This window comes from Haliotis asinina, chromosome 16 (genome assembly GCF_037392515.1).
Source record: "Haliotis asinina isolate JCU_RB_2024 chromosome 16, JCU_Hal_asi_v2, whole genome shotgun sequence".
NCBI lineage: Eukaryota > Metazoa > Mollusca > Gastropoda > Lepetellida > Haliotidae > Haliotis > Haliotis asinina.
In genome coordinates, this window is record NC_090295.1 from 45,271,300 (window position 1) to 45,296,864 (window position 25,565).

Below are 25,565 nucleotides of genomic sequence, written 5' to 3' on the forward strand. Positions count from 1 at the left end.
ACGCACGCACGCACGCACGCACGCACGCACGCACGCACGCACGCACGCACGCATTTACTACTTTCATTAGCAAAGTCTTTATAGCCGTCCTATTAAATGGTCGATCTCAATGGTAACCACAGACAAACTCCTAACATGGTTTAAACATTTTCTGTGTAGGGAGCTTCGAATAATTCTCATCAGAGTTATCCTTCTTGAATTTTGGCGACCTTGCAGACGATAGTTTTGGATGGAAGCTATCCTTTAGTGATCGCTAAATTTAGGTGATATGTTGATAAAGAGGTATCTTTTCAATGATTAATCTTTAATTGTGTTTAAATGTACAACCTGATAGCAAGAATAAATTGTGAAATATTATTGTAACATTGTGATTGATTCACAAGATACAACCAATGCATTTCATAATCTTCACTTGAATGATTTAGACAATTGGTTTCCTCTCCATGGCAGATAAATGACACAGCTATCTTTTAGACATTTTGCCTGTTAACTGATTGTATTCTTTCTTTTATTATCTTTGTTTCTGGGGCAGAAATGTAGCATGGCTCTCAATGATGGTGCAGTTATGGACTTGGACAGACTGATTCAGAGTTGTGGTAATATCAATTCTTCCATACATTTTTACTGTGACCACGCCTGTTGTTAAGATATTGCAGAACAGTGTCTGTTGATTTATGATATAGGCAGCTCGATTTGTAATCGGTTTTATATGTTTGGTGGATTGTAGGTGTATATCTATTTATGAAATCAGATCCAATGCTGGTTTTCAGGCCTTTTTCACAGTCATCATTCAAGAATTTGCAGTGCCTGTGACACATCATCCCATGCTATAGCACTAGCAGGAGTACGCACTGCTCTCAGAAACATATGATGTACAAAAACTAATGATCATTTTTATAAAATGCCATTACCTATGGCATCTTAGAAAATGATCCTCATGGTGTCAGATTACTTTTTTTGCAGAATTTGAAAACAAGCAGTATGTCAAGCTAATAGAAAAAGAGAATCAGCAAATTGAAGGTAAGAAGTCCTGACTAAGTTTATGTTAACTTGTAATCAATGCAGTTCAATCAGACAAGTCACAAAGCATTATACCCAACATCATTGTGAACCTCACCCTTATTTGTAGGTTTAAAAGTCCTTTGATGCTATTTTTTCACAGCCTATGAAAGGGAGATTGAGGAGAAGGAAAGGGAAACATTAAAGCTGGAAGAAGCTATATCTCAACTTGATGAGGACACAAAACGTGCTCACAAACAGTTTACCCTGAACAGAGACAATTGTGAAAGGTAGAATGTATATTTTTGTTGACTCTTTTTCATATTTTTTTGTATTCAATCTTGGGTCTGTGTGTCTAGAATAATTATGCAGACATCTGTAGAAAATGTATGTTTCAGAAGAAATCCTTTCAATTAAACTGCTTAAAAGCAGGATCATATTAATTGATTCATAGTCCACTTGTCCAAGACAAGTAACATTCAGGATGTACTAATGGCATTCTTTGATTGAATAATCAAGCAATAGATTGAACTTGCTTGCATCAGCAATTATTGATGGGCTTGGTAGACTAATTGATATTCATAAAATGAAACAGCAAAAACTTTAGAAAGTATGTTTCTTCTTGTTATGTTTGGTAGATCAAGACATAAACAATGGATGCAGTTTCTTGACCTGTAAAACTACAATGTGTACATCACACTCATGTGTGTCAGGAATTTATGTCCTTGATCATCAAGATTGTGGTATTAATAACTGCCTGTTTCATTTGCACTATATTATCATTGTGTCCCGTTATTGCCTACGTGAGTCTTGTGGTGGGTTTTATGATAACAATCTGTTATTGATCAGTTACTTAGTTCCAATTATCTATCTGCATATCATGAATGATAACCAGCACTTTTACCATTATATACAAGGTGGCAACTCTGTGCCAGATAATGTTTGAAGATAAGCAAAATATGTAAGAAGTATTTTTCTGTGTACAAACTCAGTTATTTTCAAGCCACCATCACTTGGATGGCATGTTTCCAAATCTTTCCTGTGTTAAGAAATGAAGAAAAAAACAATTACACTGTAAAAGAATAAAGGAATTAAGATTTGTTTTGAAGGTCTTTAAAATAGTTTAAAAGTAACATAACAGTATTTTGCATGTTAAACATTATAGTTCAAGAATCATGGAAGCAACATGACCTGAAATCATTCCCTTCTCAAATATGTAGAGATTTTTACCCGAGTGTAAGTCAAATATAGTCTAAATCTTAGGAGGCTATCCATTCAACCATATATATTTATCAACAACTACTCATGTATTTCATATGAAAAGACACTCAAGTGAGACTCTATTTATTATCCCAAATCATTTTCCATCATTTTCAGTTTGTAAATAGTAATGAACAGTCTCCTCAATGTAAGAACTGCAGGGTTTTACCCAGACTTTGAAAAAATAGAGCAGTGATGATTCACAGTATTCATTCTTTGGAGTCACTTTCAGCATTTTGGAGTCATGAAATGAACACTAGTGTAATGTTTATTTTCATGTTTATCAAAAAGCCAGAGGTTTGCGAAGATTTTGTAGTTCTGTGTTGTATTGCCATTTATATGTTAGTTAATTAATAGTGCATGTTTCAATATTCAATTCAGTCATAACAAACTGAAGTATCCTACACAAATAATTGCCCTTGTGATTCATTCACTCTAATGCATAGTTATTAACATGAATTGAAAGAAATATCTAAATTAATGACGCCCTCATGAAAACTATCATTGTTTGCTAATCAGATATTGATTTTATTGAACTGTATTAGGAGAGTCAAAAAACTTGCATCAAGCTTGACTTGTATGATAATGATTTGAGAGTTTTCTACAAAATTGTTGTGTCAAATACGTAGGAATCACACACTATGTAAACCCCTGCTACAGATAAGATAGATCTGTGATTCCATTTGATTTTATGGATTTTAATTAGTTAACTACTAATATTATTATGGAACTAATAATATTCAACCTTGATACTACCATTTTCACCACTTTGGAGATGCATATTTGCATAGCTGGTACCATAAGTAACCATAAGTTGAAATGATCTAGTAGACCATGGACAAGTAAGATAGATACCACTAGCTGATTGCCTGAAATGAAAACTAACGTGTCCCAGGCATTGGGCGATGGGATTTTGTGCCCCTCATGAGTTTCCATGTCATACTATGTTTACGACATGAGTGGCTAAATGTTTGTATTTCCCTAGCAAGAGCGAGTGATATACCAATACATGTATTTAGGCACAAGTGTCGTAAACATACTGTGATGTGGGCACAGATATAATATTCTGTATATTACCAAAGTCGTCTACTTGAAGAAAACCCAAACCTACCTTCAAACACAGGGTAGCTACCTGCCATTGCCGCATGTAGAAAGGCAAAGTCACAGAAGAAACGTGATGTCATAGCATTGTCCATGATGTCACATCACTGTGAGAAAGTGATATTTTACCCTAGGGCATAATATGAAAAATTTGAACCCTGATATGTTTGCCCTTGTAGGTAATAAATGTACATACAAGATGTATACATATTAAGTGTTTGAGAAAGTACATATATTTTAGTAAAAAAAATCAGATGGATTGGCGTGATGATAAAGCATTCTGGAATATTAAGCACCACAGTAGCGCTGAGAGTTTGCATGGGAGAAACTGGTTTTTGATCAAGTATAGTTCATTAGCCTGTAGTAGTATCTGAGATAATAAGGAAATACACCTACAGCATTTTGAAATTAGAGTTAGTATAACAGAATTATAATATGTCTTTCTCATGGAAAATCAGTCTCAGGCCTGAATAACGTGATTATATACCTCTGAATGACTTTAAATAACCAATCACAATCCAGTATTTACTCATGATGAAATGATTATTAGTCTGCCTCATAGTTTCTAATTTCATATTTAAGTAATATGTCCCTGTAAAAGACTAGTGTCCTCAAATTGTAATAGCAACTTATCTGGACTTTCTTTCTTTAGTTAGAATTACATCCTTGGATATATTATTCAGGACATACCTGGAGCAAGGCTAATATTTCAAAATGAAAACGTCTTCAAGTACCAAATGTAAAATTTCCCTTTTCTAATGATTAGGAATATTCTGTATTGACTGTGAGATTTCCTGCCCTAATATTAAATCATAAATCTTTAAGATTTAAGATCCCTATACTTTCATGCTAAATGAAGAAGATATGTTACACTGGATAACTGCGGATGTCAGGATTATGAATGCAGTTGATTATTAATATGCAGTAGAAAGTACAAACCAGTTGTTGTAGGATATCATACAATAAATCTGCTCTTCCACTGCCAGAATAGCATACATCTGGACATTGCTGTCAAATAAGACTCTGCTCAAACTGGAAGTCTAATATAGACTCCTAAAACTGTCTGATAAAAATGTGTGTATGTAAAAAGTGATCCTCAAAGTCAGATTTTATATTTTGCTGTAGTTTTTCTGTGAGGATCATGTAAATGCATGTTTATAGTTTTGATAATAATGATTAATAGTACTTTGTGCCTTAATCTAATGGAATGACTGGAAGAATTAGTATCTGCTACCATTATTCTACCTGGAATTATATATAAGTACATGCACTACATATATCCAAGTTCAAGTTATAAACCATGAGTGTAGTACCTTGGTATATTGCCAGATATTGTGTGATACTGTATACTTTATTGTGTGATACTGTATACTTTCTTCACCTGTGGTTGTTGCTTTCAGCCTAAGGAAGACTATGGTGGTCCTAATGGAGCATGAAGTGGCCCTCAACAGAAAGCTCAACTGCCTCATTGCCAATGGGGAAGATGAAAGGTAGAGTGATATGGTTCAGTGGGATTTCATTACATCTAAGTTGAAGCATTATAGGCTAAAAATATGTTGTGTCGTTAGTAACTTTTCTGGTACTTTTATATATGACAGGTAGTGTTTTCACATCTCAGAGATATCGTATCACGTACACATGATTTCTTCCTGGGGTCAAGGCCATCTTGAACAAAAGAAAAGCTCATTTTTTAGATGGGGCATGATTTGAAAATGTCACTATACATACAAAGATGACAGGACTGGTCAAAATGCAACTGAATCAGTGCTCGCTCACTCACTCACTCACGAAATGGTCATGATCAGAGTCCATTGAGTTCATGTTAATTTTTCCATGTACAGACTCCAGCATGAAGGTGTGGTGAAACACTATGAAGACATCTATGCTGACTATATGGTGAAGTACAAGACATTTCCCTTAGTGAAGGATCTGGCAATGTACCAGGAGGAGATAGCCACCAAGGAGCAAATCCTGCAAGCAACTGAAGATAAAATCAACACTCTAAAAAGACAAATTGATGAGGCACAAGGTAGGTGTACAGCAGCTGAGTCAGACTTCCTCGTCAAAAGATTAAACATATATGGAAGAATGTATTGATCTGTGGTTAAAATGAAGCCAGGGAGTGCTGCAGGAATGTCACCCATTAGGATTTTGATAAATTCTTTACAATATTTTGAATGTAATTCACCAACGGTATCCAAATAGTGTGCAGTGCCAGAGATTTAGAATCCCTTTTGATCTCACTGTTGGGATTATGAATACAACAGATAATTGTTCGGTACTCGATAAGAATGTTTACAGATATGGAGGGGGGGGGGGGGGAGGTAGTTGGTGGTGTAGTAAAGTTCAAGAAATGATTTGTTAACATTGATACCATACACCATGATTACATTTTTGTCACAGTCACGAATATTAGATGCGTATTATCATAAAGACATTGCCTCAATCTGGAGCTGGCTAGAAAAGTAAGTGCCAAAGCATTTTTGCTTCAGTATCTACATCTTGTGAGAGCCCAGATAATGGTCTCTGATCTTGTGCAAGTTCCTCCTTGTGAGGTAGTCATTTTGGTCACTGAGATGTCATGCTTGTCATTTCATACAAAGTCGTGCCAAGAACTTTCATTTTAAATATCCAAATTTCTTTCTTGACTTCTATGTGTATTTTTATGGCATACTCTGATGTATGAGCTGTTACCAGATGATCGGGAAGAAATTTAACATGACTTAGGCTTGAAGTTACCAACTGCGAACACATTGACCTTGTATCCTATTGTGTGGAGGATACCTCAACAAGTTACAGTATAAACAGATCTTAAACATTGAGTCCATTATAATACCAATCCTAATTGAAGATGTAGTGATCTGTACAAGATGTTAAGAATATAAAGAAATAATTCCATATCCTGTTCTGATGTTTCCATTTTTCAGGAGGATCAGAGATCAGCTTTAAAAACCTGAACAAATTCATCATCAAACTGTATCCTTCATAGAAATATATGGATTAGGCTGGGCTAGCCATAGCTCCACATGGTACTCATAGCATTTAAGTCTTCTAGTAATACAGATTGTCCACTCCAAAAACCCAGTATCCTATGAGATCTGTCTTGATGGTATTTTCAAAATATCTTCATGTTTTGAAATGCCACTATGGTTTGGCGTAAGTGGTGGAAACAGAATCCTGCAGGAGTGGTTGTCTCATTGCTTTTTAACACTGAACAAGGTATTGTGTTTATGCAACAGCTAAAATATTCCCAGTTCTCTCCTGTTACCCCTGTAACATCATACACCAGGTAGTTATATCCCTATGCCCACCAGTGCTGAGATGAAGCTAGACACCGAGCATGCTGTGTTGGAGAAGACTCAGTTTGAAGCAGAGCTGAGGGAGATTCAGGAGAAGCACTTCAGACATGAGGAGGTAAGAAGACCTGACAAACCATTGATTCCCAGGATCCAGTTGGATGAGTGAGTATAGTTTAAGCTGCTCTAAGCAATATTCCAGCTATAAGGCGACAGTCTGTAACTAATCAAGCCTGGACCACACAATCCAGTGATCAACAGCATGAGCATCGATCTGCACAATCGGGAACTGATGATATATGTCAACAAAGTCAACTAGCCTGACTACCTGATCCCATTAGTCGCCTCTAATGACAAGCATTGTTGCATTTTCTATCCTGGATCCAGTTGAAGTCTGTGGGGCAGAGCACCACTGTTTGTTGTAAGAGTGGTAACTATAGTATGACATGGTTCGTTGCCATCACACTCCAGTCAAAATTTGCGAAAGATATTAACCACTAGTTTCACTAGCATAGATGTGTTTGTGTACTGTAATACATTACATGGCTCATAGTTTATCAATATTGCTTTGTCTTCATTTACCAGATTCACAGCTGTATATATATATAGCTGACATACTGATAAAAAATCCCATTTACTATGGAGCTTTTAAAATTGACATAAGCTTATTCAGTATTCTTGTTTGAAAGGGAACAGATGTTTCGGATAGACAGGGGACTGATGAACAGCCAGCCAATATCTCTGATGACAGCTTTGGAGAAGATATGTCCACCATGATAGGGTATGTCTGACTGATTTTAATACTGTGTTGTTTTCTGCAGTATTCCAGTTTAGTGATGACAGACTGTAAATAATCAGCATTCTACAAATTACTTTCATCACTGCAAGAAATAATCATCCTGGGTACTGTCAATTCTATTTCTCAATGTACTGAGATAAATCCATGAAAACTACATTCCACTAGTTATTTGTAACATTTACAGCTACTAGTGACAAATCTAGTACCTTCATGATTTGCCTGTGCTTGAAGGTATGAACCCTTGTACCAATAGTATTCAAGGAATAAAGAAGTTCAACCATCAGTTACCTCTTCAAAGATAGAACAGTTCTCCAGTGTAAATGTATACTCTAAATATATAAATGGAGACTCTTTTGCATGGAGTGCAAGCATGGCTAATGTTTTCAGTGACTTGTCCTTGCCTGTATTCAACTTTAGATATGTAAAGGTGAGATATTGTTGAGGGAGACTAGTTAAGAAACTGATGATACTGGTAACCTGAGATATACAGTTTACTGCTTCTACTTGTAGAATCTACAACAACAAGGCAGAAACTGACGTGAATGTCAACAACTCTGCAGAGATTCAAGAACTAACTGTTAACATGGACATGCAGTCACTTCCTGCAAATGATGTAGTGATGAAGAGTATTCAGCAGCAAGCATCACCACCTCAACAGGCAACTGCTGAAGAGATACCAGTGACAAGAATGGCTGAGATCTATATAAATGCTCCTCTACTCTCTCCGAGCATGCAGACAAGGGCCCCTCCTCCTTCTCCAGCTGAAGAAAATATAAACGCAGTCCCTGTTACTAATGACACAACACAGTGCAGGGTCTCACCTCTTGTTATGAAGATGGGGACACAAAATAGGACCACACCCCCTTCACACTTACCACAGGTATGTTACTTATGTGTGGGAAACTACTGTGCGATAGTTTGTATACTCATTGCATTAGACAATGAACTATACGAGACCTGATGATACCTGATCATACCTTAACTATATTTGCACCTTAGTAGTCCAATCTGCATCAGTTTGAATTAGAATACATGTATATAGCTACTGTATTCAACCAATTGTCATGTAAACTTCTAAGAGTAGAACGGTTTCTGGTACAAGGAGACGTGTTAACAAGATACCTATCCTGGTAAGAATCTGTATAATGTTTCTAATAAACTGCTTAATCATCTTTTGAATTTTCAATAACTGAGGGTTACATTTGTTTGTGTTTACAGTCAACAAACTTTAGGTCACCCCAGGCAGTTCTTATGCCAAGTTTTATATCCAAAGAGACGAAATCACAGCTCCAGCCAGGACAATCAAGATCATTCATTCCGAAGATAGTACACTCACCTCAGATTCCACACTTTCCAAAATCTACGTCTGTGCCTGCTCTCAAAATGAAACATGGCGTCAGCTCTATCCAGACATCGGGCAAACAGTCAGGATCATCCCTGGGTATACCTCTAAGGGAGCAAAAAAGACACCCAACATCTGTCCCTAAGTTGCCAATAGTTCTGAACCAGATCCGAGTGCCACCAAAACAAGCACCTGTTCCTCCATCTACTCCTGAATCTCAAAATAGGTACTGGGTAGAAATTGAGCTCACCTACCTGACAGTCTCTCTCACTTAGAGAAAAAATAAGTCCCCATTCCCACGTATTCTTACTATGCTTAAGCCAAAAATGTCAGAAAACTATACTAACCAATAATTGTTTATGAAATTTGCATGGTCACACTACATAGCCTTTTCAGCTTTCATACCTGTGTTTCCATGCAGTACCTATTTCCTGATCAGATGCAGGAATCATATATACATGAAATGTACTTTGTAATATATTTGTCAAGTAGATCCTCTTGGGACAGCCCACATACAGATATATGTTAGAATTTATCGGAACAAATACATAGCCAATACTCAAGAATATAAACGATGCCTTTTTAAACTTTCAGCCCAGAAGCAGTAGGTTCATCTCGATTCCAGTCTCCAGTCATTGAGCCTCAACATCATTACTACCCTTCACGTCCAAACCTGACTGCCCCACGAAAACTGGATACTGGCCCAGTTGTACACCCCACGTCCAGCGTGGAACACACATCCATCACACCTGTAACATCCCATCACTTTGATAAGCCAGGTTGAGCTCACTTTTGATTGTTATGTGATATTGGTAGTTTTATGTCAATGCCAAGGTCTACAGAAAGCAGGCTTTTCAGGGACATTCTTCTCTGGTGAATAAGAATATCTCCCTGACAATGTTATATTTTAAATTCTTAGAGGACATGTTTCCACAAGTACTGAGGTAAGAATGCCTGATAGCATGTAAAAAGATATTTACGCATGACATGTTTTAAAATCAAAAAAGACAACCTATATATTGGCAACAGACTGAAATATAACCAAAAAAAATGTGTTTAAACTAAAGAATCAACTAAATGTCAGTTTTAGAGGAATCATATGTAATACAAGCAAATGTGGAGTTTTGAAAATTACTCTGGTTGATACAAACCATCTAATCCAGTGAAGTGAGGTTATAGCAGCACATGACCTGTGAAGGTCCCGGGGTAGAATAGGCCTTCAGCAACCCATGCTTGCCATAAAAGGCGACTATGCTTGTCGTAAGAGGCGACTAACGGGATCAGGTGGTCAGGCTCGCTGACTTGGTTGACACATGTCATCGGTTCCCAATTGCGCAGATCGATGCTCATGTTGTTGATCACGGGATTGTCTGGTCCAGACTCGATTATTTACAAGACCGCCACCATATAGCTGGAATATGGCTGAGTGCGGCGTAAAACTAAACTCACTCACTCACTATAGCAGCACATGTTTTGAGCATTGTCGTGATTAAGTACCACATGTTTATTCCCAGTGGCAAAAAATTAAACTGACTAATAGTTGTCTATTAGTTGACATATTGATTCAGTCAGAGACAAACAATATTTCTAACTTCAAGGTGTGGGATTCCAGTGTATGTACAATGTATGTATTTTCAGGTGAGGCTTCTGGTCCCAGCAAGAGTCAACAGGAAGTACCTGATAATGTTGTCATGGAGAGCCCTGACAGATCCCAGCCATGTATGTTTTACCTGAAACTGTTACTGTATCAGATATGTAGGGTGTTGATGTATGTTGTACATTGGTCTCAGTATGTCATTGCTGAAAATTGGTATGTGTTTAAGGAAACATTGTGTTTATGAACACTTTTTCAATTATGAAAGTGCTGCCATGATAAATATGTTATTGTGCTGACTGTAGAACTAAACAATAACACATTTGCTGAACCTTAAATCCTTCAGCCAGATTGTATGATTATGTATTTGTCTGAAGTCTTAAAAGACCCATAAAAGTTTTGAATCACTTTGTTATCACTAATATAATCAAACAATAATCAAATTGGGTGGAAAGTGGTGTTGTCATCTGCTATTCTGTTATCCCTTATCAGGAGAAATGACACTGGACACTTATGTCACTGGTCATGATCACAAACGAGTTCAGAGCTTGGTATCTTGGGCCCTAGATTATCTTAATACATAGTATCTCCAGTTGTACATTTTCTCAGAAACTATTATGTTACATTAATATAAGTTTGTTAGCATATCTAATATTGCATATCAACATTGTCTTAAAATATCGATGCAGTAATTGGTTCTTCTTTTGTTGTTATTTTTGCTTTCTCCATGTGTATTTTGTCTGTGAACTAACAAAATTTTGATTTACCTATTTGCCAGAGATAGAGATGATACCATTGTTTTGTTTGAAAATTTTTACTAGATTCAATTAATGTAAAATTTGTCAAATCTATTCTTCCTTCCTATTAGGTCCAACCACTCCAGGGCAGACTGCGGAATTTGAAAACGATCCAGAGAGTCCATTTGACCTGGAGAAACACCTTCAAAAGGTCAGCTCCCTGGCCAAGTCCCCGGGAGGACCTATGTACACCCAGAGACCAATGTTTGATGGGGCACAAGTAAGACCTGCCTCCTTTAGATATACTCGTACATATTTATAACAACTCTGTCGTAACATTTATATTGTCATGTTGTTGTCGTTCATGTTACAAAGGCTGTCTTCTCTTTGTATAATTTGGACAACTTGGATTGTAAGTTTCCTTGAGTTACTAGGCATTGATGACAAATATTACTCTTTAATGTGACAGGTAGCAAGGTTTTACGTGTAGGAGAACCCCCACCCCCACCCCCACCCCCACCCCCACCCGAGGCTTTTGGTAGACAGTGTAAAACCATTGGTTTTACGCTGTCTACCAAAACCGAGAAGTGTTTTCTCTAAAATATATACCGTCAGTGATGGATAATTACAATGTAGATGATCATTTAATGAAGCTACATAACAATAACTGAAATGCATGTAAAATCAGTTTAATGACAGTAACTAGAAGTAGATAATTTAACATCACCTCCTTCATCGGTCTGGTGGCCATGCAGTAGAGCATCTGCCTACGAATCTAAGACATGCGGTTCCAATCTTGCTTGAGAAAACCGTTGCAATTTGAGCTAACAAGATATTTTTCAATTGATTTCAAACACTTATGAATCATTTGAATGTTAATGTCCATATAAACTTAGGAAAAGTAAAATCTGGGAAGTGGTCTTACTAACGAAAAGTAAAACATGGGAAGAAGTCTTTCTAGCAAAAAGTAAAACCTGTCCCTCGAAAACAAAATCTTCAAACGCGGTTATTCTGGCAAAACAACTAATGTACAGTGAGAAGCACACTTCAGGTTTATTTTGATTGCAACTTTACCATCAACATGCATATTGTGTATTTGGATAATAATTCATTGCTAACAGGTATGCAAATTCAGTGATTCTCATTGGTTAATGTTTTCTAACGTGGTCTAATTGCCTTACTAAATGTCCCAAAGATGTTATAATATCTGGTAAGGCCAGACTAATTTTATTTCTTGTTTTACGGATCTGCCTGGCATATTTTTTCAAGAATAGAGGGGAAAAAAAAAAATTAATTTTCCCCGCTCAAAAAATAAATCCCTAATGTTTTTATTGGCTGAAAATGTAAACTCACAAGAAAATGCCTTTTAGGTTTTTATTAACCCATATTCACTTCATAAATTGTGAAAAGTAAAATACCTTGAGCATTTAGAAGGAACATGACTTTGATTGGAAATTTTATTCTTATTTTTTTCCCTGCCTGCCTTTAGGTTCTCAGAGGACAAAAATCCATAAAACAAGAAATAAATTTGTTCTGGCCTAATAACGTTAAAAAAATGTATTGGAGATAAAAAGTTGTTAAAAACACGACAGGGATCAAAGTTAAGTTTTTTTCAAGTGGGCCTGATGGACACTGCCATGATAATTTGCCATTATTGTGCCATTTCAATTTCAGGTGTGCCATAAATTCATTGTCTATCAAACTTCAAAACATTACATGACTTGAAGTGAATGTTAAAGCTGAAATTGTATTGTAACATTCACTAATAAATTATGAGAGAAAAACAATGCTAGGTATGTATTTTTGTTGGCGTACTGACCTCAAACTTTGAAAGGACATTGATGATTAGCTGCTTGTCTGACCTGTACACTTTGTCATTAGTCATTGTTCATAATATCACTTTAAGTCATTAAAGATAATAACGATGAAACCGTACTTTAATGCACTCTAGCAAACTTTGAAAGGACATTGATGATTAGCTGCTTGTCTGACCTGTAAGCTTTGTCATTAGTCATTGTTCATAATATCACTTTAAGTCATTAAAGATAATAACGATGAAACCGTACTTTAATGCACTCTAGCAAACAAATCAAGTGTGCCATAAGGGCACGCTGGCAAGATTTAACTGTGCCTTTTCAATTTTAGCTGTGCCATCGATAAAATGGCACTAATAATTTTGATCCCTGCATGATATTTTTCTCAAGCAAATTACTGAAATCAACTCTTAACAACCTGAATAGAATAAAACTAAACAACAACCCTTCAAAATTTTGAAACTCTTCTTTCTTGTGGGATACCCTCCACAATTACACGAACTGACCTAACTTGCAGGCTTTGTAATAACCTTTATCTTGTTTCCTATGTCTGGCAAAGCTTGTATAATTGTATCACAACTTTATTAGGCAATTCATGACACCCTGAAGGGCTCTTTTTTTCAGCATTACGTTTACAAGTACACAGTAAACAGGTTTCTGTACAAACCTGATACAATATAAAGTGTTGACATATCAACAGTTGAGTGTCACATGTTATGTTACCTAAACTCGGTCATCCCAGTGTGTGATGTGTATGCAGTGTTATTTATTACAGATTGAGAGTAAAAGTCCAGGTCCCTTTCTACAGACTTTCAGTTCAGGTGAAACTCACTCACTCAATAAGGTTAGAAATTTCTACTCATCTTTAGTCTGTTGGTTTGTGAAAATGGCCTGCTATAGCCTGTTTGGCTCAAAAGCAGACCGATGAATTGTAATGTAACTCAGAACCTAATAAGCATAACATACTCAACGAAACTCTGATTATAATCAAAACATTATACCAACTCTGTGACGTATTTACAGAATTTATGTCCTAATAATAAAAAAGTTGTTCAACAAACTATCTTTAGAATACTGACAATATGTTTAATGGTAGTTTGTTAAAGAACTTTTTTATTTTAAAGGAAAAATATTCTGCAAAAACCTCACAGTGTTGGTATTATGTTCTGATTATGATCAGCATTTCATTGAGTATGTTACGATTATTAGTTTTCGAGCTAGACTGCAATTCATCTCTCTGCTTTTGAGCCAGACAGAGTATAGCTGCTGTCTAATGGTAGTGTAAATAAAGTATTCTGTAAACAATGTAAGAATCGTGACATGTTATTCTGCAATATCTAAAAAGTGAGGTCATTATTTGAAATTGTAAGGATGACTCTTTTCCAAAGTATCTGCTTCTGAATGGATGCAGTTTTCATTCTTGCAATCAATAGCATGATCATGACCTAATGCAGATTTTGTACAACTGGCAGATTAGTCACATACAGGATTCTTAAATGTCATGGTATACTTAAAAATTGTAACAAAAATATGCAGGCAAGAGAATAGTCACATTTCAATATTGGAGGAAAGCAGGCACAGGCACCAAATAAAGTGTGCAAAATTCACTGATGTTGATCCCAATGAAAGACCCAAAATGATATGGAAATCCGTGGGAATTTCTCATCTCCGATTATGAGACCTAGCCCCGATTTCTCAAAACAAACTTAAGTTTCCACTCAAATCTCAAACTGAGTTTGACAATTTGAAACAGCTGAATTTTTTAACTGAACTGCATTTTAAAAAAATAAAAAAGGCCAAACTACTAAAGAAATCTGTCAGCCAAACTCATATTGTCTACTTAGTTTGAGTCTGATACTGATTTCCTTTCATTCTGGAAAATGCATGTTCCTGCGTTTTCTCAAATTGTGCAAAAACTTGCACTTAAGTAAAAACTCAGACATAAGTTTGTTTTCGAGAAATCGGGGCCTGGTCAACATGTTATGTTTACATGGTTACAGAAAAAGTAAGTAATGTTTCACAGGTATATAAGATCCAGGACAGAATAAGTCCACAGCAATCCATGTTCGCTACAAAGGGCAAAAATACTTGTCGAAAGAAGTGACTAACGACATCGGGTGGTCAGACTCTCTGATTTGGTTGACACATCATCAGTTCCCAATTGCGCAGATTGATGCACAGACTGTTGATCACTGGCTTGTCTGGTCCGGGCTTGTTTATTGACAGACCACCCCCACATAGCTGGAATATTGCAGAGTGTGGCATAAAACTAAACTCACTCACCAAATTCTAGACTGGAAATATATGTTTTATTGAAGTAATTAACAGATCTTACCATACAGAACTGTGCACCATATTATTTCAATATAGAAAACCTCATATTTGTCTGTAAGGACCCCTGAAATTTGTAAATAGGGTTTCTATGGGCTTGTGGCTTTGTAGGTGAAGTAAGACAAATTTGGTTTTCATTAATGTCACAATTAGCTTGTTTAAGTGTATGTGGTTGGACATCATGGATGTTTCAGTCCTCGAGTGATGGCAGATCTGACGTGGACCAACCAATGTCCAGCATGTTCAGCTCTGCTCCTGATACCCCTCTGTCTGGGAATATATTCCAATCACAAGATAAGCCAGGTGACAAAAACAGCTTAATTATCTCATTATAACTGTTCTGAGGGTGTGTAAAGTCCTGTTAACACTCATGTGTTACAATCAGTTTGTCATTTAAGTCATTTAACTTTCCATTATTTGAGGACTCAAATCTGAGGAATAATGTTGCCAGTATCAACATTATCTAATTTGTTAAACAATGAGGAATGAAAATCTGCAGATTTATCAACTAAGGCAGAAAAATATCATGAAGTGTATCAGTGATTAATGTTTGATAAATTCAGAAAAAAATATATCTCCAACTTCAGATAATGTTTAGTCTCTTTCAATGTAATTAACCAAACAAAAAGATGTAATAATCTGCAGTATCAATAATGAGCATTGCATATATTTCAGAGCACCCTGAAACAGCAGAAACAAGTTTTATTTTCAGTGGAGGATCTGAGCGAAGCGATCGCTCCAATTCCTTCATCTCCATGTTTGAGTCACCAACTGGAGGAGCTAGAACACCTCAAAACTTCAGTTTCAATTTTGGCGCTGACAACACTCCTACTCCGAACAAGTCTGATTTTGCTTTTTCCTTCAGCAGTGGTGGAGGGGAAGACCGGTCACCGTCCATCTTTAACTTGTTTTAAATTGAATAATTGTAATTTGTTGTTAAAGCTGTTCCATCACTAATGTCATATTACAGTTGATATGTATACATTCAGTCAATCTCTCCACTTTGTTGCATACTTGCTTGGTGGGTGTATATGGTGCATATTCACCACTCTGCCAGGCTTGTCTTTAACACTGACAGCAACATTTATTGGTTGATAATAGTGGGTAGTTTCACTGCTAATGAGTCACAATATAAAAGTGGGCAGACAGTGTTCGCGTTATGAAATATTGGATGTTTGAACCAGGCTTGATTATTTGCAACTATGATGATAGAGCTGCAACTTTGCAGCTTGAAGCATCATTCCCTGCTATGGAGATGAGTCTCGTGTAGGTGTGGCTTTAGCAAAGATACACTGATCAAAACTTCCACAAAACAATGTTTTGTAAACTGCACTCTTGACAGACTGCAGATTTTAGAACATTAAGAAGTCATGAATCTTAATGGTTCTGTCATCAGTTGTGTGAGTCACTATGACTTTAATTGCCTAAGCACTTTTCTCAATGGTAGAAAATCTTTTAACTGTTATGGTTTCAAACAGATAGACCTTTGAAACATATATTGTTAGCCATATTGAAAACTGGATTTGAACCTCTTGAACAAATTGGTGAGTAAACTGGTGGTATCATCTTCATCAATCCGGTGTTTATTTAACAAATTTTTCTCTGCACGATAGACTAGGGACAGGCATTGTCAATCGGTTGATTGTCTGTCACCATATTCTACATGCTCTTAATGTCAATCACTAGACTGACAAAATTACTAACACAGCAAGTAGAATAACCAATAAACACTCAGAAAGAAAACAAACAAGGGATTTGTGAAACAGTGTCCACCTGTGTGGGGTTTTATTGGCACATCCGACTGGCAAGTGTACAACAACAGTCTACCGAGCGCACATACCAAGGTCACACAGACAGGCCACAGTAGGAATACATGATAGCCAGACTACGCTGACGTGCATAGAGGACACAGACAGACTTGCTGATGCTACAGTTCTTAAATTACATCTCTTAGTAATCCTTCACTAAGCACCATCTCCTCTATCACACACTATCAAAACTGTTCAGAACTAGCTCTTATCTCATGAGACTCATCCAGTTTGCACATTATCCCAGCATAAACTTTAGTGTGCTACCTAAACAATTTACAGGAAAACTTAGTTTCCATGAATGCATAAGTAAATGCACAAACTTTTTATATGCTGCTATGAGTTCAAACAAATTCAAATATTACAGGATGAATATGCAAGTATTTTCTGGCAGTAAGGATCAGTTTCTTGCTATTTGATGTGAAATACAGATATGGCATCAACATGTGTAAGCTGGTTTAATAGCTGCTGTAACTGATGTTTCACTGATGGAGACTGTCTCAAAACCATTTTATGCCAGTAACACTGCAGTTAATTCCTGAAAATTGTTTGTATTATTGTTCAATATTTTACATATTCTTAATGATGGTTAAGCCACATCTGCAAGTCTGCCAGTTGCAGGATTAATAAAGCTGGTCAATTTAGCCCACAAATTTAGTCGATGGGTACATTATTAGTGATGAGGTTGACTAGATGCAATAATGAGCAGTCTACAAGTACATGTATATGAATCAGAAGTTGTTGGAGATTAACACTGAGAGACTTGGTTTGGTTTGAAATGTTGTAAATGTTCAAATCCATAAAATTGACATAAATAATGAATCACAACTATTTACAATAAATCATAATTGTAATTTCTTCTTCTTCACTGTGTAATATCATATTAAAGTTATATCTCAAAGTTGTGGAGTGAATAGAATGATTTAATTTCAAGGGATAGTCCATACATGGTATTTGGGAGAATGTGAGAAAATACACATTAAATATACATATAATGAAAATTGCACATGCTTCCAAACTAATCAATGGTTTCCTTTAATGACTCTTGAAATTAATGACTCTCGTTACATTTTGCAAACATTTAGCTGAACCAATAGTACACAATAGTAACTCATTTCCGTAACAGTCAATGACTGCAGAACAATATCCATTGACGAACTTAAGTTAAAATGTATGCCTGTTACAGTTTATAAAGCTGATTGGTTACAAATGTTCCTTAAAGCAAAGTTAACATTTTAATTCTTCGACTAAACACCATGTAAAATTTATGTTTCCACTTGCAGGTTCTTCATTTTCAGATAAAATATTGGGGGACTAAGTGATATCCTATCCTGTTCATTCAAGATCACATATCTGCACACGAAACCTCTATTTGTAACTGATAGCCCCATTTATTATTAACTTCTCATGAATAATTGCATATGTCCCTATACGAGAATAGAACAGTTAAAACATGAATAGAATATTTAATACCTTCTCAATCAATTCCGTCAATTCCTTTACACAAATCATACAATGCCAACGTTCAAATCTTAAATCTAACCCAATCATCTATTGTTCCTATTCTAGATATAGCCCAAAAGACTCTTCAGTTTAGTCCATTAGCCATGTCAGGATCTAGATATTCTAAAGATGACGGATTAACTACCATATTGAGTGTGTAGTTTTACGCTACCTTTAGTAATATTCAAGCAATATCATGGTGAGGGAGACTAGAAATGGGCATCACACATTAGATCCTTGTGGGGAATCGAACCTTGGTTTGTGACATGACAAGCGAAAGCTTCAACAACTAGGCCACCCATCACCTCTAAACAACCACAGTGTTTTAATATTCTTTACTTGAATCACTTTGGATTTGCAACGTTATCTTGTTAACTGTTTCACTATTACTTAAATAGAGCATAACACAAACCTTATGTAACCAACATCATCATTTTCAAGATGATGTACCTTGGGAAATCATATAAGTCCTCCACCATCTACAGTTTTTGATAACTACAGCAAATCCTCAGATTTCATCATAATTATCAATATATGAAATTAGGTTTCAATACATGATGGTGAAATTTGGTTCAGTGAAAAAAACAAAAAAAGTGCAAACACAGCTCATCTATATTTGAACTTACAATACGGTTGGGAAATCAAACTAATATGAGTGTCAATATGGTTGATTGCAAAATTAGGTAAAAAATGTACCATATATTGACTACATAACTGCCATAAATAGACAATAACTTATCAAATAAAAGATGGTTTCAACACTTGATTGTAAAGTTTGGCTTGACTGCTCGGGTTGGATCATGAGATAACTGAAACATGACTAAGCTCATGGAATACACTATAGCACTGAAAATCATCTACAAGAATTAAGATATAAGATATCACTTGCTGCAATAAGTTTCAAAATCAGACCTAGACTCTCAGCTCGAGGCTGTGTAGAAAAAAGCTGACATAGTTCGAGGCCATAATGTTCCATATTTATTGTAGATCCCTGCCATTAACCAATCCAAACTACTTTTACTGTTGAGGTTGTAGACTAAAGTGAAGTTCCATACATGTTACAAAATAATACACAAAAAGGTCAGAGGCTGCTGGAGGGGTTGTATCCAAAGTACAAAACAAAAAATAAAGTCAGTATCCCCACATTTTATTGCAAACTGCAAATCATTTCGTTTGTGATTCTATTTATTAAACTGCTTTCAACACAACCCCTAAACAATGCATTGAGACAGATCCATATAGATGTGTTTTCAAACACACATCTGTGACACAGTTTGGGTATTAATATGTGAATACATTCAATACATGTGAATGATAAATATTTAAGGTTCAGCTTGGCTTCAAGCAGTGGTATTTAAAAGCATACATACATGTTGTAACACATGTAGACATAAAAGGGACACTTTTCAAGTCAGAACTAAAACTATCTCTTCACTTTCAAGAAAGTTTTATGTTCTCAAGCTTGAAATCTTTTAAAATTGCCTCTCATCCTTTTTGAATGTACCAAACATACTTCTTAAAATATCCAAACATTTACATCAAAGCATAACAGTTTACACACCAGTCTGATAACAAACACAAGATATATGTTGTCCAAAAATCTAATCAAGCAGTTTCTGATCTACAAATATATTCCAATACATTCTTGCGAAAATTGTATACATTCAAGCCAAAATATTCAAAAATACTTAACATGTTATTTGTAAACAATATCCACAATGTACAAAATAGACTGAAATCGTATTTACAAAATAGCTTATTTACATGATTAATAACTATGTAGCTCCAACAGAAAACATGAAAGACATTATGTACAAGCAAAGTACACAAACATTCGGAAAGCATTTTAGCAGAGAATACCTGAATGATGCCATCACCTGTCCTAGCTAATGCAAAGTTGTGGAAAAATTTAACCCAAAACATCTAGTTGTTGTAAACCAAGTTCAGTTAATTTTGCAAAGAATACAATAATCAATTTAATGTGTTTACAGAGTCAAAGTTTAAGGTTCTTGCATGAAAACACCAACAACAGATGATGGATTCTGCAATACGGGCTAAGGCACTGTGTAGTAACAACTGATATTTCATAGTGTAAGGTTGTATATAGGTAGCAAGTAAATCATTCAATGGATCCATGCTAGATAAGAATCCGAATTCAATAAATATGGCGGGCCACAAAGATGCTTAAATAACTCTTCAATATATTCAAGTAAATCAAGAACTATATTGTTTGAATTTGTAATTTTTAAATAAACAGCATTAATTCAAATAAGTCTTGAGTTGCCATATAACTATGTTTGTGCTACACTTGGGGTATGTCTTAAAACTGACGAATGTTTGGATTCAAACTTTCACCTTGAACTGCTCCCTATGTACTAGCTATTTGAGAGACATACCACAGACAGTTTTTAGAGAGTGTAAAATTTGGTATATGAAATGGAGATTTTGCACTGATTCTAAATATACCAAGTAATGGTATGCGTCCATACACAACTATCATTTAAAAAAGGCATAAATATCTTTATGGGTGCACCTATCCTAGGGTAATAATAATAATAAATAATATTTTGTGATATCAACTAATACTGACTTTGGGACTTCAGAATCTTATCATGGGACCACTGTATTTGGTGACCAATACTTTTTCTATGTATAAAATAGATATTTTTGTTGATTCTTCCTTGTCAGAAATGATTTTGTGACTTTTTGAAGGTTACATATTTTAAAACAACTTAAAAAGGTTTTAAGCCTTTTTTGAACAGGTACATTCAAATGTTGATTTAAACTGAAGGAACATTGTGCAACAAGAATCTCAAATATGTAAAAGCATTTGATCCTATATCTGTTGGAATATTTGATAGAAATTAATGCATCATTTCATAGACACACCACAAACTTTCTACAAATCATCATACTACTTAGGCCATTTCATTTGGGGGAGATCATGTAAATTTGACAAGTAAGAAAATCACAAAATCAAAATTATTGATGCTTCACAAGATCGTTGGACATGCAAACTTTTGGACAAATAAATAGATCTAATATTTGAGCAAAGCACACACATGACAAAGGATGATTGAGTTTAACTCTGTTTTCAGGCAAGTCAAAGCACTGATAGAAAAATACTTACACAGACATGTATTTAGGATGACATCTCAAAAACAATATGTTTTTGATGAACATAAAAATCAGATTTGAGTCATACACTGTTTGCTTTGACACAGTCTTCATGAATACTCCATACTGAGATTCAAAGTCAAATTTCATCATGTCTGTATTTAGTAGAGTAAACATGACAGTGTAAAAGAAAGTCTCTGACCATTCTTCTTCAACTAGACATTTTTCACAGAAGATGAATCATTAGTAAATATTGTAACGATAATACTAAAAAGACTTGTTACATTCAAAACTGGCTTCTGCAGTTGGTCAAATCTTGATGCAATTACAATGAAACTTAATCACAATGCTATGCAAACTGTTGTGAAGTCACAGGTTACCATGACATCAGGATAAGTCTCCCTGTCCCTGAAGCTGGTTAGCTGTACTTTTCACACTCTAGACTCTGGTTACGGCTCTTCACAAGCTATGAAACCTCAGAGTTAAGGTCTTAAACGTTCAACAACTATAGTGTATATATTCAATATTAGAAGACATATAAGTCAGAAACATTTCCTGCTTCAGGCAAAACCATGAAGACTGGTATGGGTGTGCGAAAGTAGAGTTCTATTCAGGGTTCACTTGGGATTTAAATCCACCACTATGAGTTTCTTCATCCTTGGGACTGGAACCACTGTGCCTAGTTGCTTGAGGACAGAGAAAGAAGGGATGAAGAAAAAATATCGCAAAAAAAGTATTATTGGTCTTTTGGGTTAAACTGGATGATTAAGGTTCTAACAATTATAGTTCTGCATCACTTTGTAGCAGTGATCCTAAAGAAAATACACACAAGTTTGTTCAGGGAAAATATTATACAAGCATCAGACCCAAATCTTATAATCAAGACCTCATCACCTGCCAGTTAAACCTTTGTGACCAAAGATGCCACAATCTCACACAAAAAAAGCTTCTGAACAATTTAATGTAAAACAAGTCTTCTCTAAAATAGCACTCATGTGAAAACGGGATTAGGAAAATAATATTTGAGGTGTTTGATGGACATTTTAAGCCACTTGGTGTCAATATGATTGCAAAATAGCTGGACAATTTTCAAATGAAAAATATCACAAGACAAACACTAACGTTTCACAACCTAAATTGTGCCATAAAAACTTGGTGATACTAACTTAATAGACCCATCCATTGGCTGATGTCTAACCAAAAGAATATACCATTTGGTAGGCAAGCAGGAAATACAGGTCCATAATTACATGTACAATGAATTTGTGTCCTTTGACATGGGTCAGTCTTGAGAGTATTTCATATTGCTTTTCATGCAGAATGTTGTTCAGAAAGATTGTGTATATATGTGTGTGTATATATGTATCATGTAACAAATACCTCATGTACTTTGTCAGGTAAAATAACGACCTGTCATCTATTCAAATACTGACTAATTAGGAGTCTAAACCTGAACCTCTTATTCAAAATCTCCTGGTATTGTCCCTATTTCAATTTCACTAAAGTAATTTGTAGCCCTGCAATGTAAACATAGCAGTCACTATGTCCATCTGAAAGCAGGCTATCACTGAAAAACTGCAAATTACTTATTTTCAAATATTTTAGGATGGACAGTAATAGATAACGTGTTCAGGGTGAATGGGATGTGTTAATTTTACTCAACATATATTACCTGAAGATCCAACAATGATGCTGTTATGTTATGTTTTATGTTATCAGAACATGATAAATACCTGTTAATAATGAACCAGGTGATACATACTGGGAAAGTGGCCCTACATGCAACAGAGTACTGGTGTATATATGTGTGTGTGTTTGACAGGTGGATACAATATACAACAGTGACCACTGTTAAAGCAACATGATGCTGTGGCATAAACTTCTATATACAATACACAGGTTTGTAGCTTAGCTCTGAGACATCAAAACATTCAATACGTATTGGTATAGACCAGGGACAGAGTCATTTAAGAGTTCAAAACTAGTTTCACACAGAGACATTGTTACCAAACCTGTTACAGATGGAGCTGGTTGTGACCATCAATACTGAGACATCATTGAATCACTGCTTGGACAACAAAACGTATGTTTGTAATTTATGCATTGTTAAGGGAGGAGAGAATACATGAAAATATACTTTACAGCACCAAAAGTATTGACTGTCACTGACAAAAGCTCCAGCAAGAATGCCCACTTCTATTTTCCTAATACTATTTGTTGTGTGTTACTTTCCTTGTGACTATGGATATCCATGAGCAACAAGGAGTATCACATAATCATACAGGCATACAGGGAAGTAAATCCCCATGTGCCATGATATCACTATGATATCACTATGACACAATGTTATGATGTCATAATCAATGACAGCTGAAACCTTTCCACCCTTTTCACAGTAACCGGCATGTCATAACATAACACTGGCAATATTAGTTTTAGTGTATCCTTTATCCATGTCTTCATATCAGTGAGTGAGTGAGTTGGGTCTTAATACTGCTTCAAATGGTTTTCTAGTTATATTAGTACACTGGAAGGTGTCACAACCAGCATCTGTCAAATACCAAAAGTTGTCAACACAGGAATAAATTCCCAGTCACATCAATGGCCTTTATATTCATCATCGATCCAGTGAGAGGCCACTAACGGGATTGGGTGGTCAGGCTTGTTGACTTGTTTGACACATGTCATCAGTTCCCAGTTGTGCAGATTGACGCTCATGCTGTTGGTCACGGGATTGTCTGTTCCACACTTGATTATCTACACATCACTGCCATATAGCTGGAATATTGCTGAGTGCGGCGTAAAACTAAACTCACTCACTCACTCATTATAATCAGCTCTACAATCCAGCACATTGGCTAAACCAGATTATTTCTTCAGTCCCAATGGAAACACAAGGGAGGCAACTCTACACAGTATATATAGAATGTTGATGACGCATATCAACCACTGGTCCAAGACCAAACCATAGCAGGAGACATCCTTAATGGAGCATTTCTTACACAAAGACAACCTTCATGGCTGTAGAAGAAACACTGAGGCAAATTGAGTGAAATAATCAAAGTTGCGTTTCTATTGTTGGTCCAGCTACTTCATAAACATCCATTGCTTCTTTTCCTGGTGATAGGTATGACCTAAAGCCATAAATACTCATTGGTTCCTCAGTTGAACACTGACATTCAAACAAAAATAATGGTCATTCTTTTAACAGCATCCCTCTAACTTAACAACATAAACATATTGAGAAGATGACTATACAGCCATTCTGTAGTGTGATCTACAGCTTGTCCTCATGAGACGTTTACTGAAAGACGTAAAGTTATTTCCGCTTTAACTTCTCTGGGTTGTTTGATGCCATGTTTGTGAAATCCCGGAAGACATCGTTGAAAGTGCTGCTTTCGTCACCTGAATAACCAAAGCATAAAATACAGGCTAAATGTTAAATCTGTTTCTGTAATCCCAAATATGGTATGGCCTGTGTAGATGTTTCAAGGACTCCTAAGTAAGCGTTACCACATGCTCCTATACCACAAGGTTGATGAACGGCCAGAAAGACTGGTGTACCAGTCCTGGGTGATGTACAAAGCAACCTTAGTGCTACGTCAGTTGTCTGTCTATGCTAAGGCATGGGAGTTACGATCACATTCATGTTAAGACTGCTTTGAACTGCGGCACCCAGTGCACTATCAGGACAATGCAAGCCATCCAGGAAATGTACATATGAAAGAAGAATATTCCTGTCTATGACATACCAGGGTTCCCACTGTAGGCATCATCTTTCATCTCTTCATTCAGCTTTGCCAGACGCAGACTGAAACAGAACCACATTTATCAATGCAGGCAGAGACAATGCTCGTATGGTAC

General features: G+C 35.9%; 2 protein-coding genes across 3 annotated transcripts in view; one reads left to right on the forward strand and one right to left on the reverse strand.

Annotated features, from left to right (window-relative positions):
- Positions 1-541: 541 nt before the first annotated feature.
- Positions 542-16,255, forward strand: LOC137268396 (uncharacterized). The gene is made up of 17 exons (XM_067802965.1): positions 542-596; positions 964-1,020; positions 1,163-1,289; positions 4,761-4,850; positions 5,202-5,389; positions 6,288-6,336; positions 6,675-6,774; positions 7,346-7,437; positions 7,966-8,335; positions 8,674-9,023; positions 9,392-9,576; positions 10,436-10,516; positions 11,260-11,408; positions 13,718-13,763; positions 14,510-14,523; positions 15,468-15,576; positions 15,949-16,255. Exons 1-17 carry the CDS (start codon positions 542-544, stop codon positions 16,185-16,187), a joined length of 2,301 nt encoding a protein of 766 aa, XP_067659066.1. The 3' UTR covers positions 16,188-16,255.
- A 772-nt stretch (positions 16,256-17,027) lies between these two features.
- LOC137268379 (arf-GAP with coiled-coil, ANK repeat and PH domain-containing protein 2-like) overlaps positions 17,028-25,565 on the reverse strand; it is a 109,141-nt gene continuing 100,603 nt past the window's right edge. For both annotated transcript variants that reach the window (XM_067802945.1, XM_067802944.1), the window contains 2 exons: positions 25,454-25,512; positions 17,028-25,106 (listed from right to left, as the gene is read on the reverse strand). In XM_067802945.1, the coding sequence (XP_067659046.1) occupies positions 25,021-25,106; positions 25,454-25,512 (145 nt within the window). In that variant the 3' untranslated portion in view covers positions 17,028-25,020. The remainder of the gene's footprint in view (positions 25,107-25,453; positions 25,513-25,565) is intronic.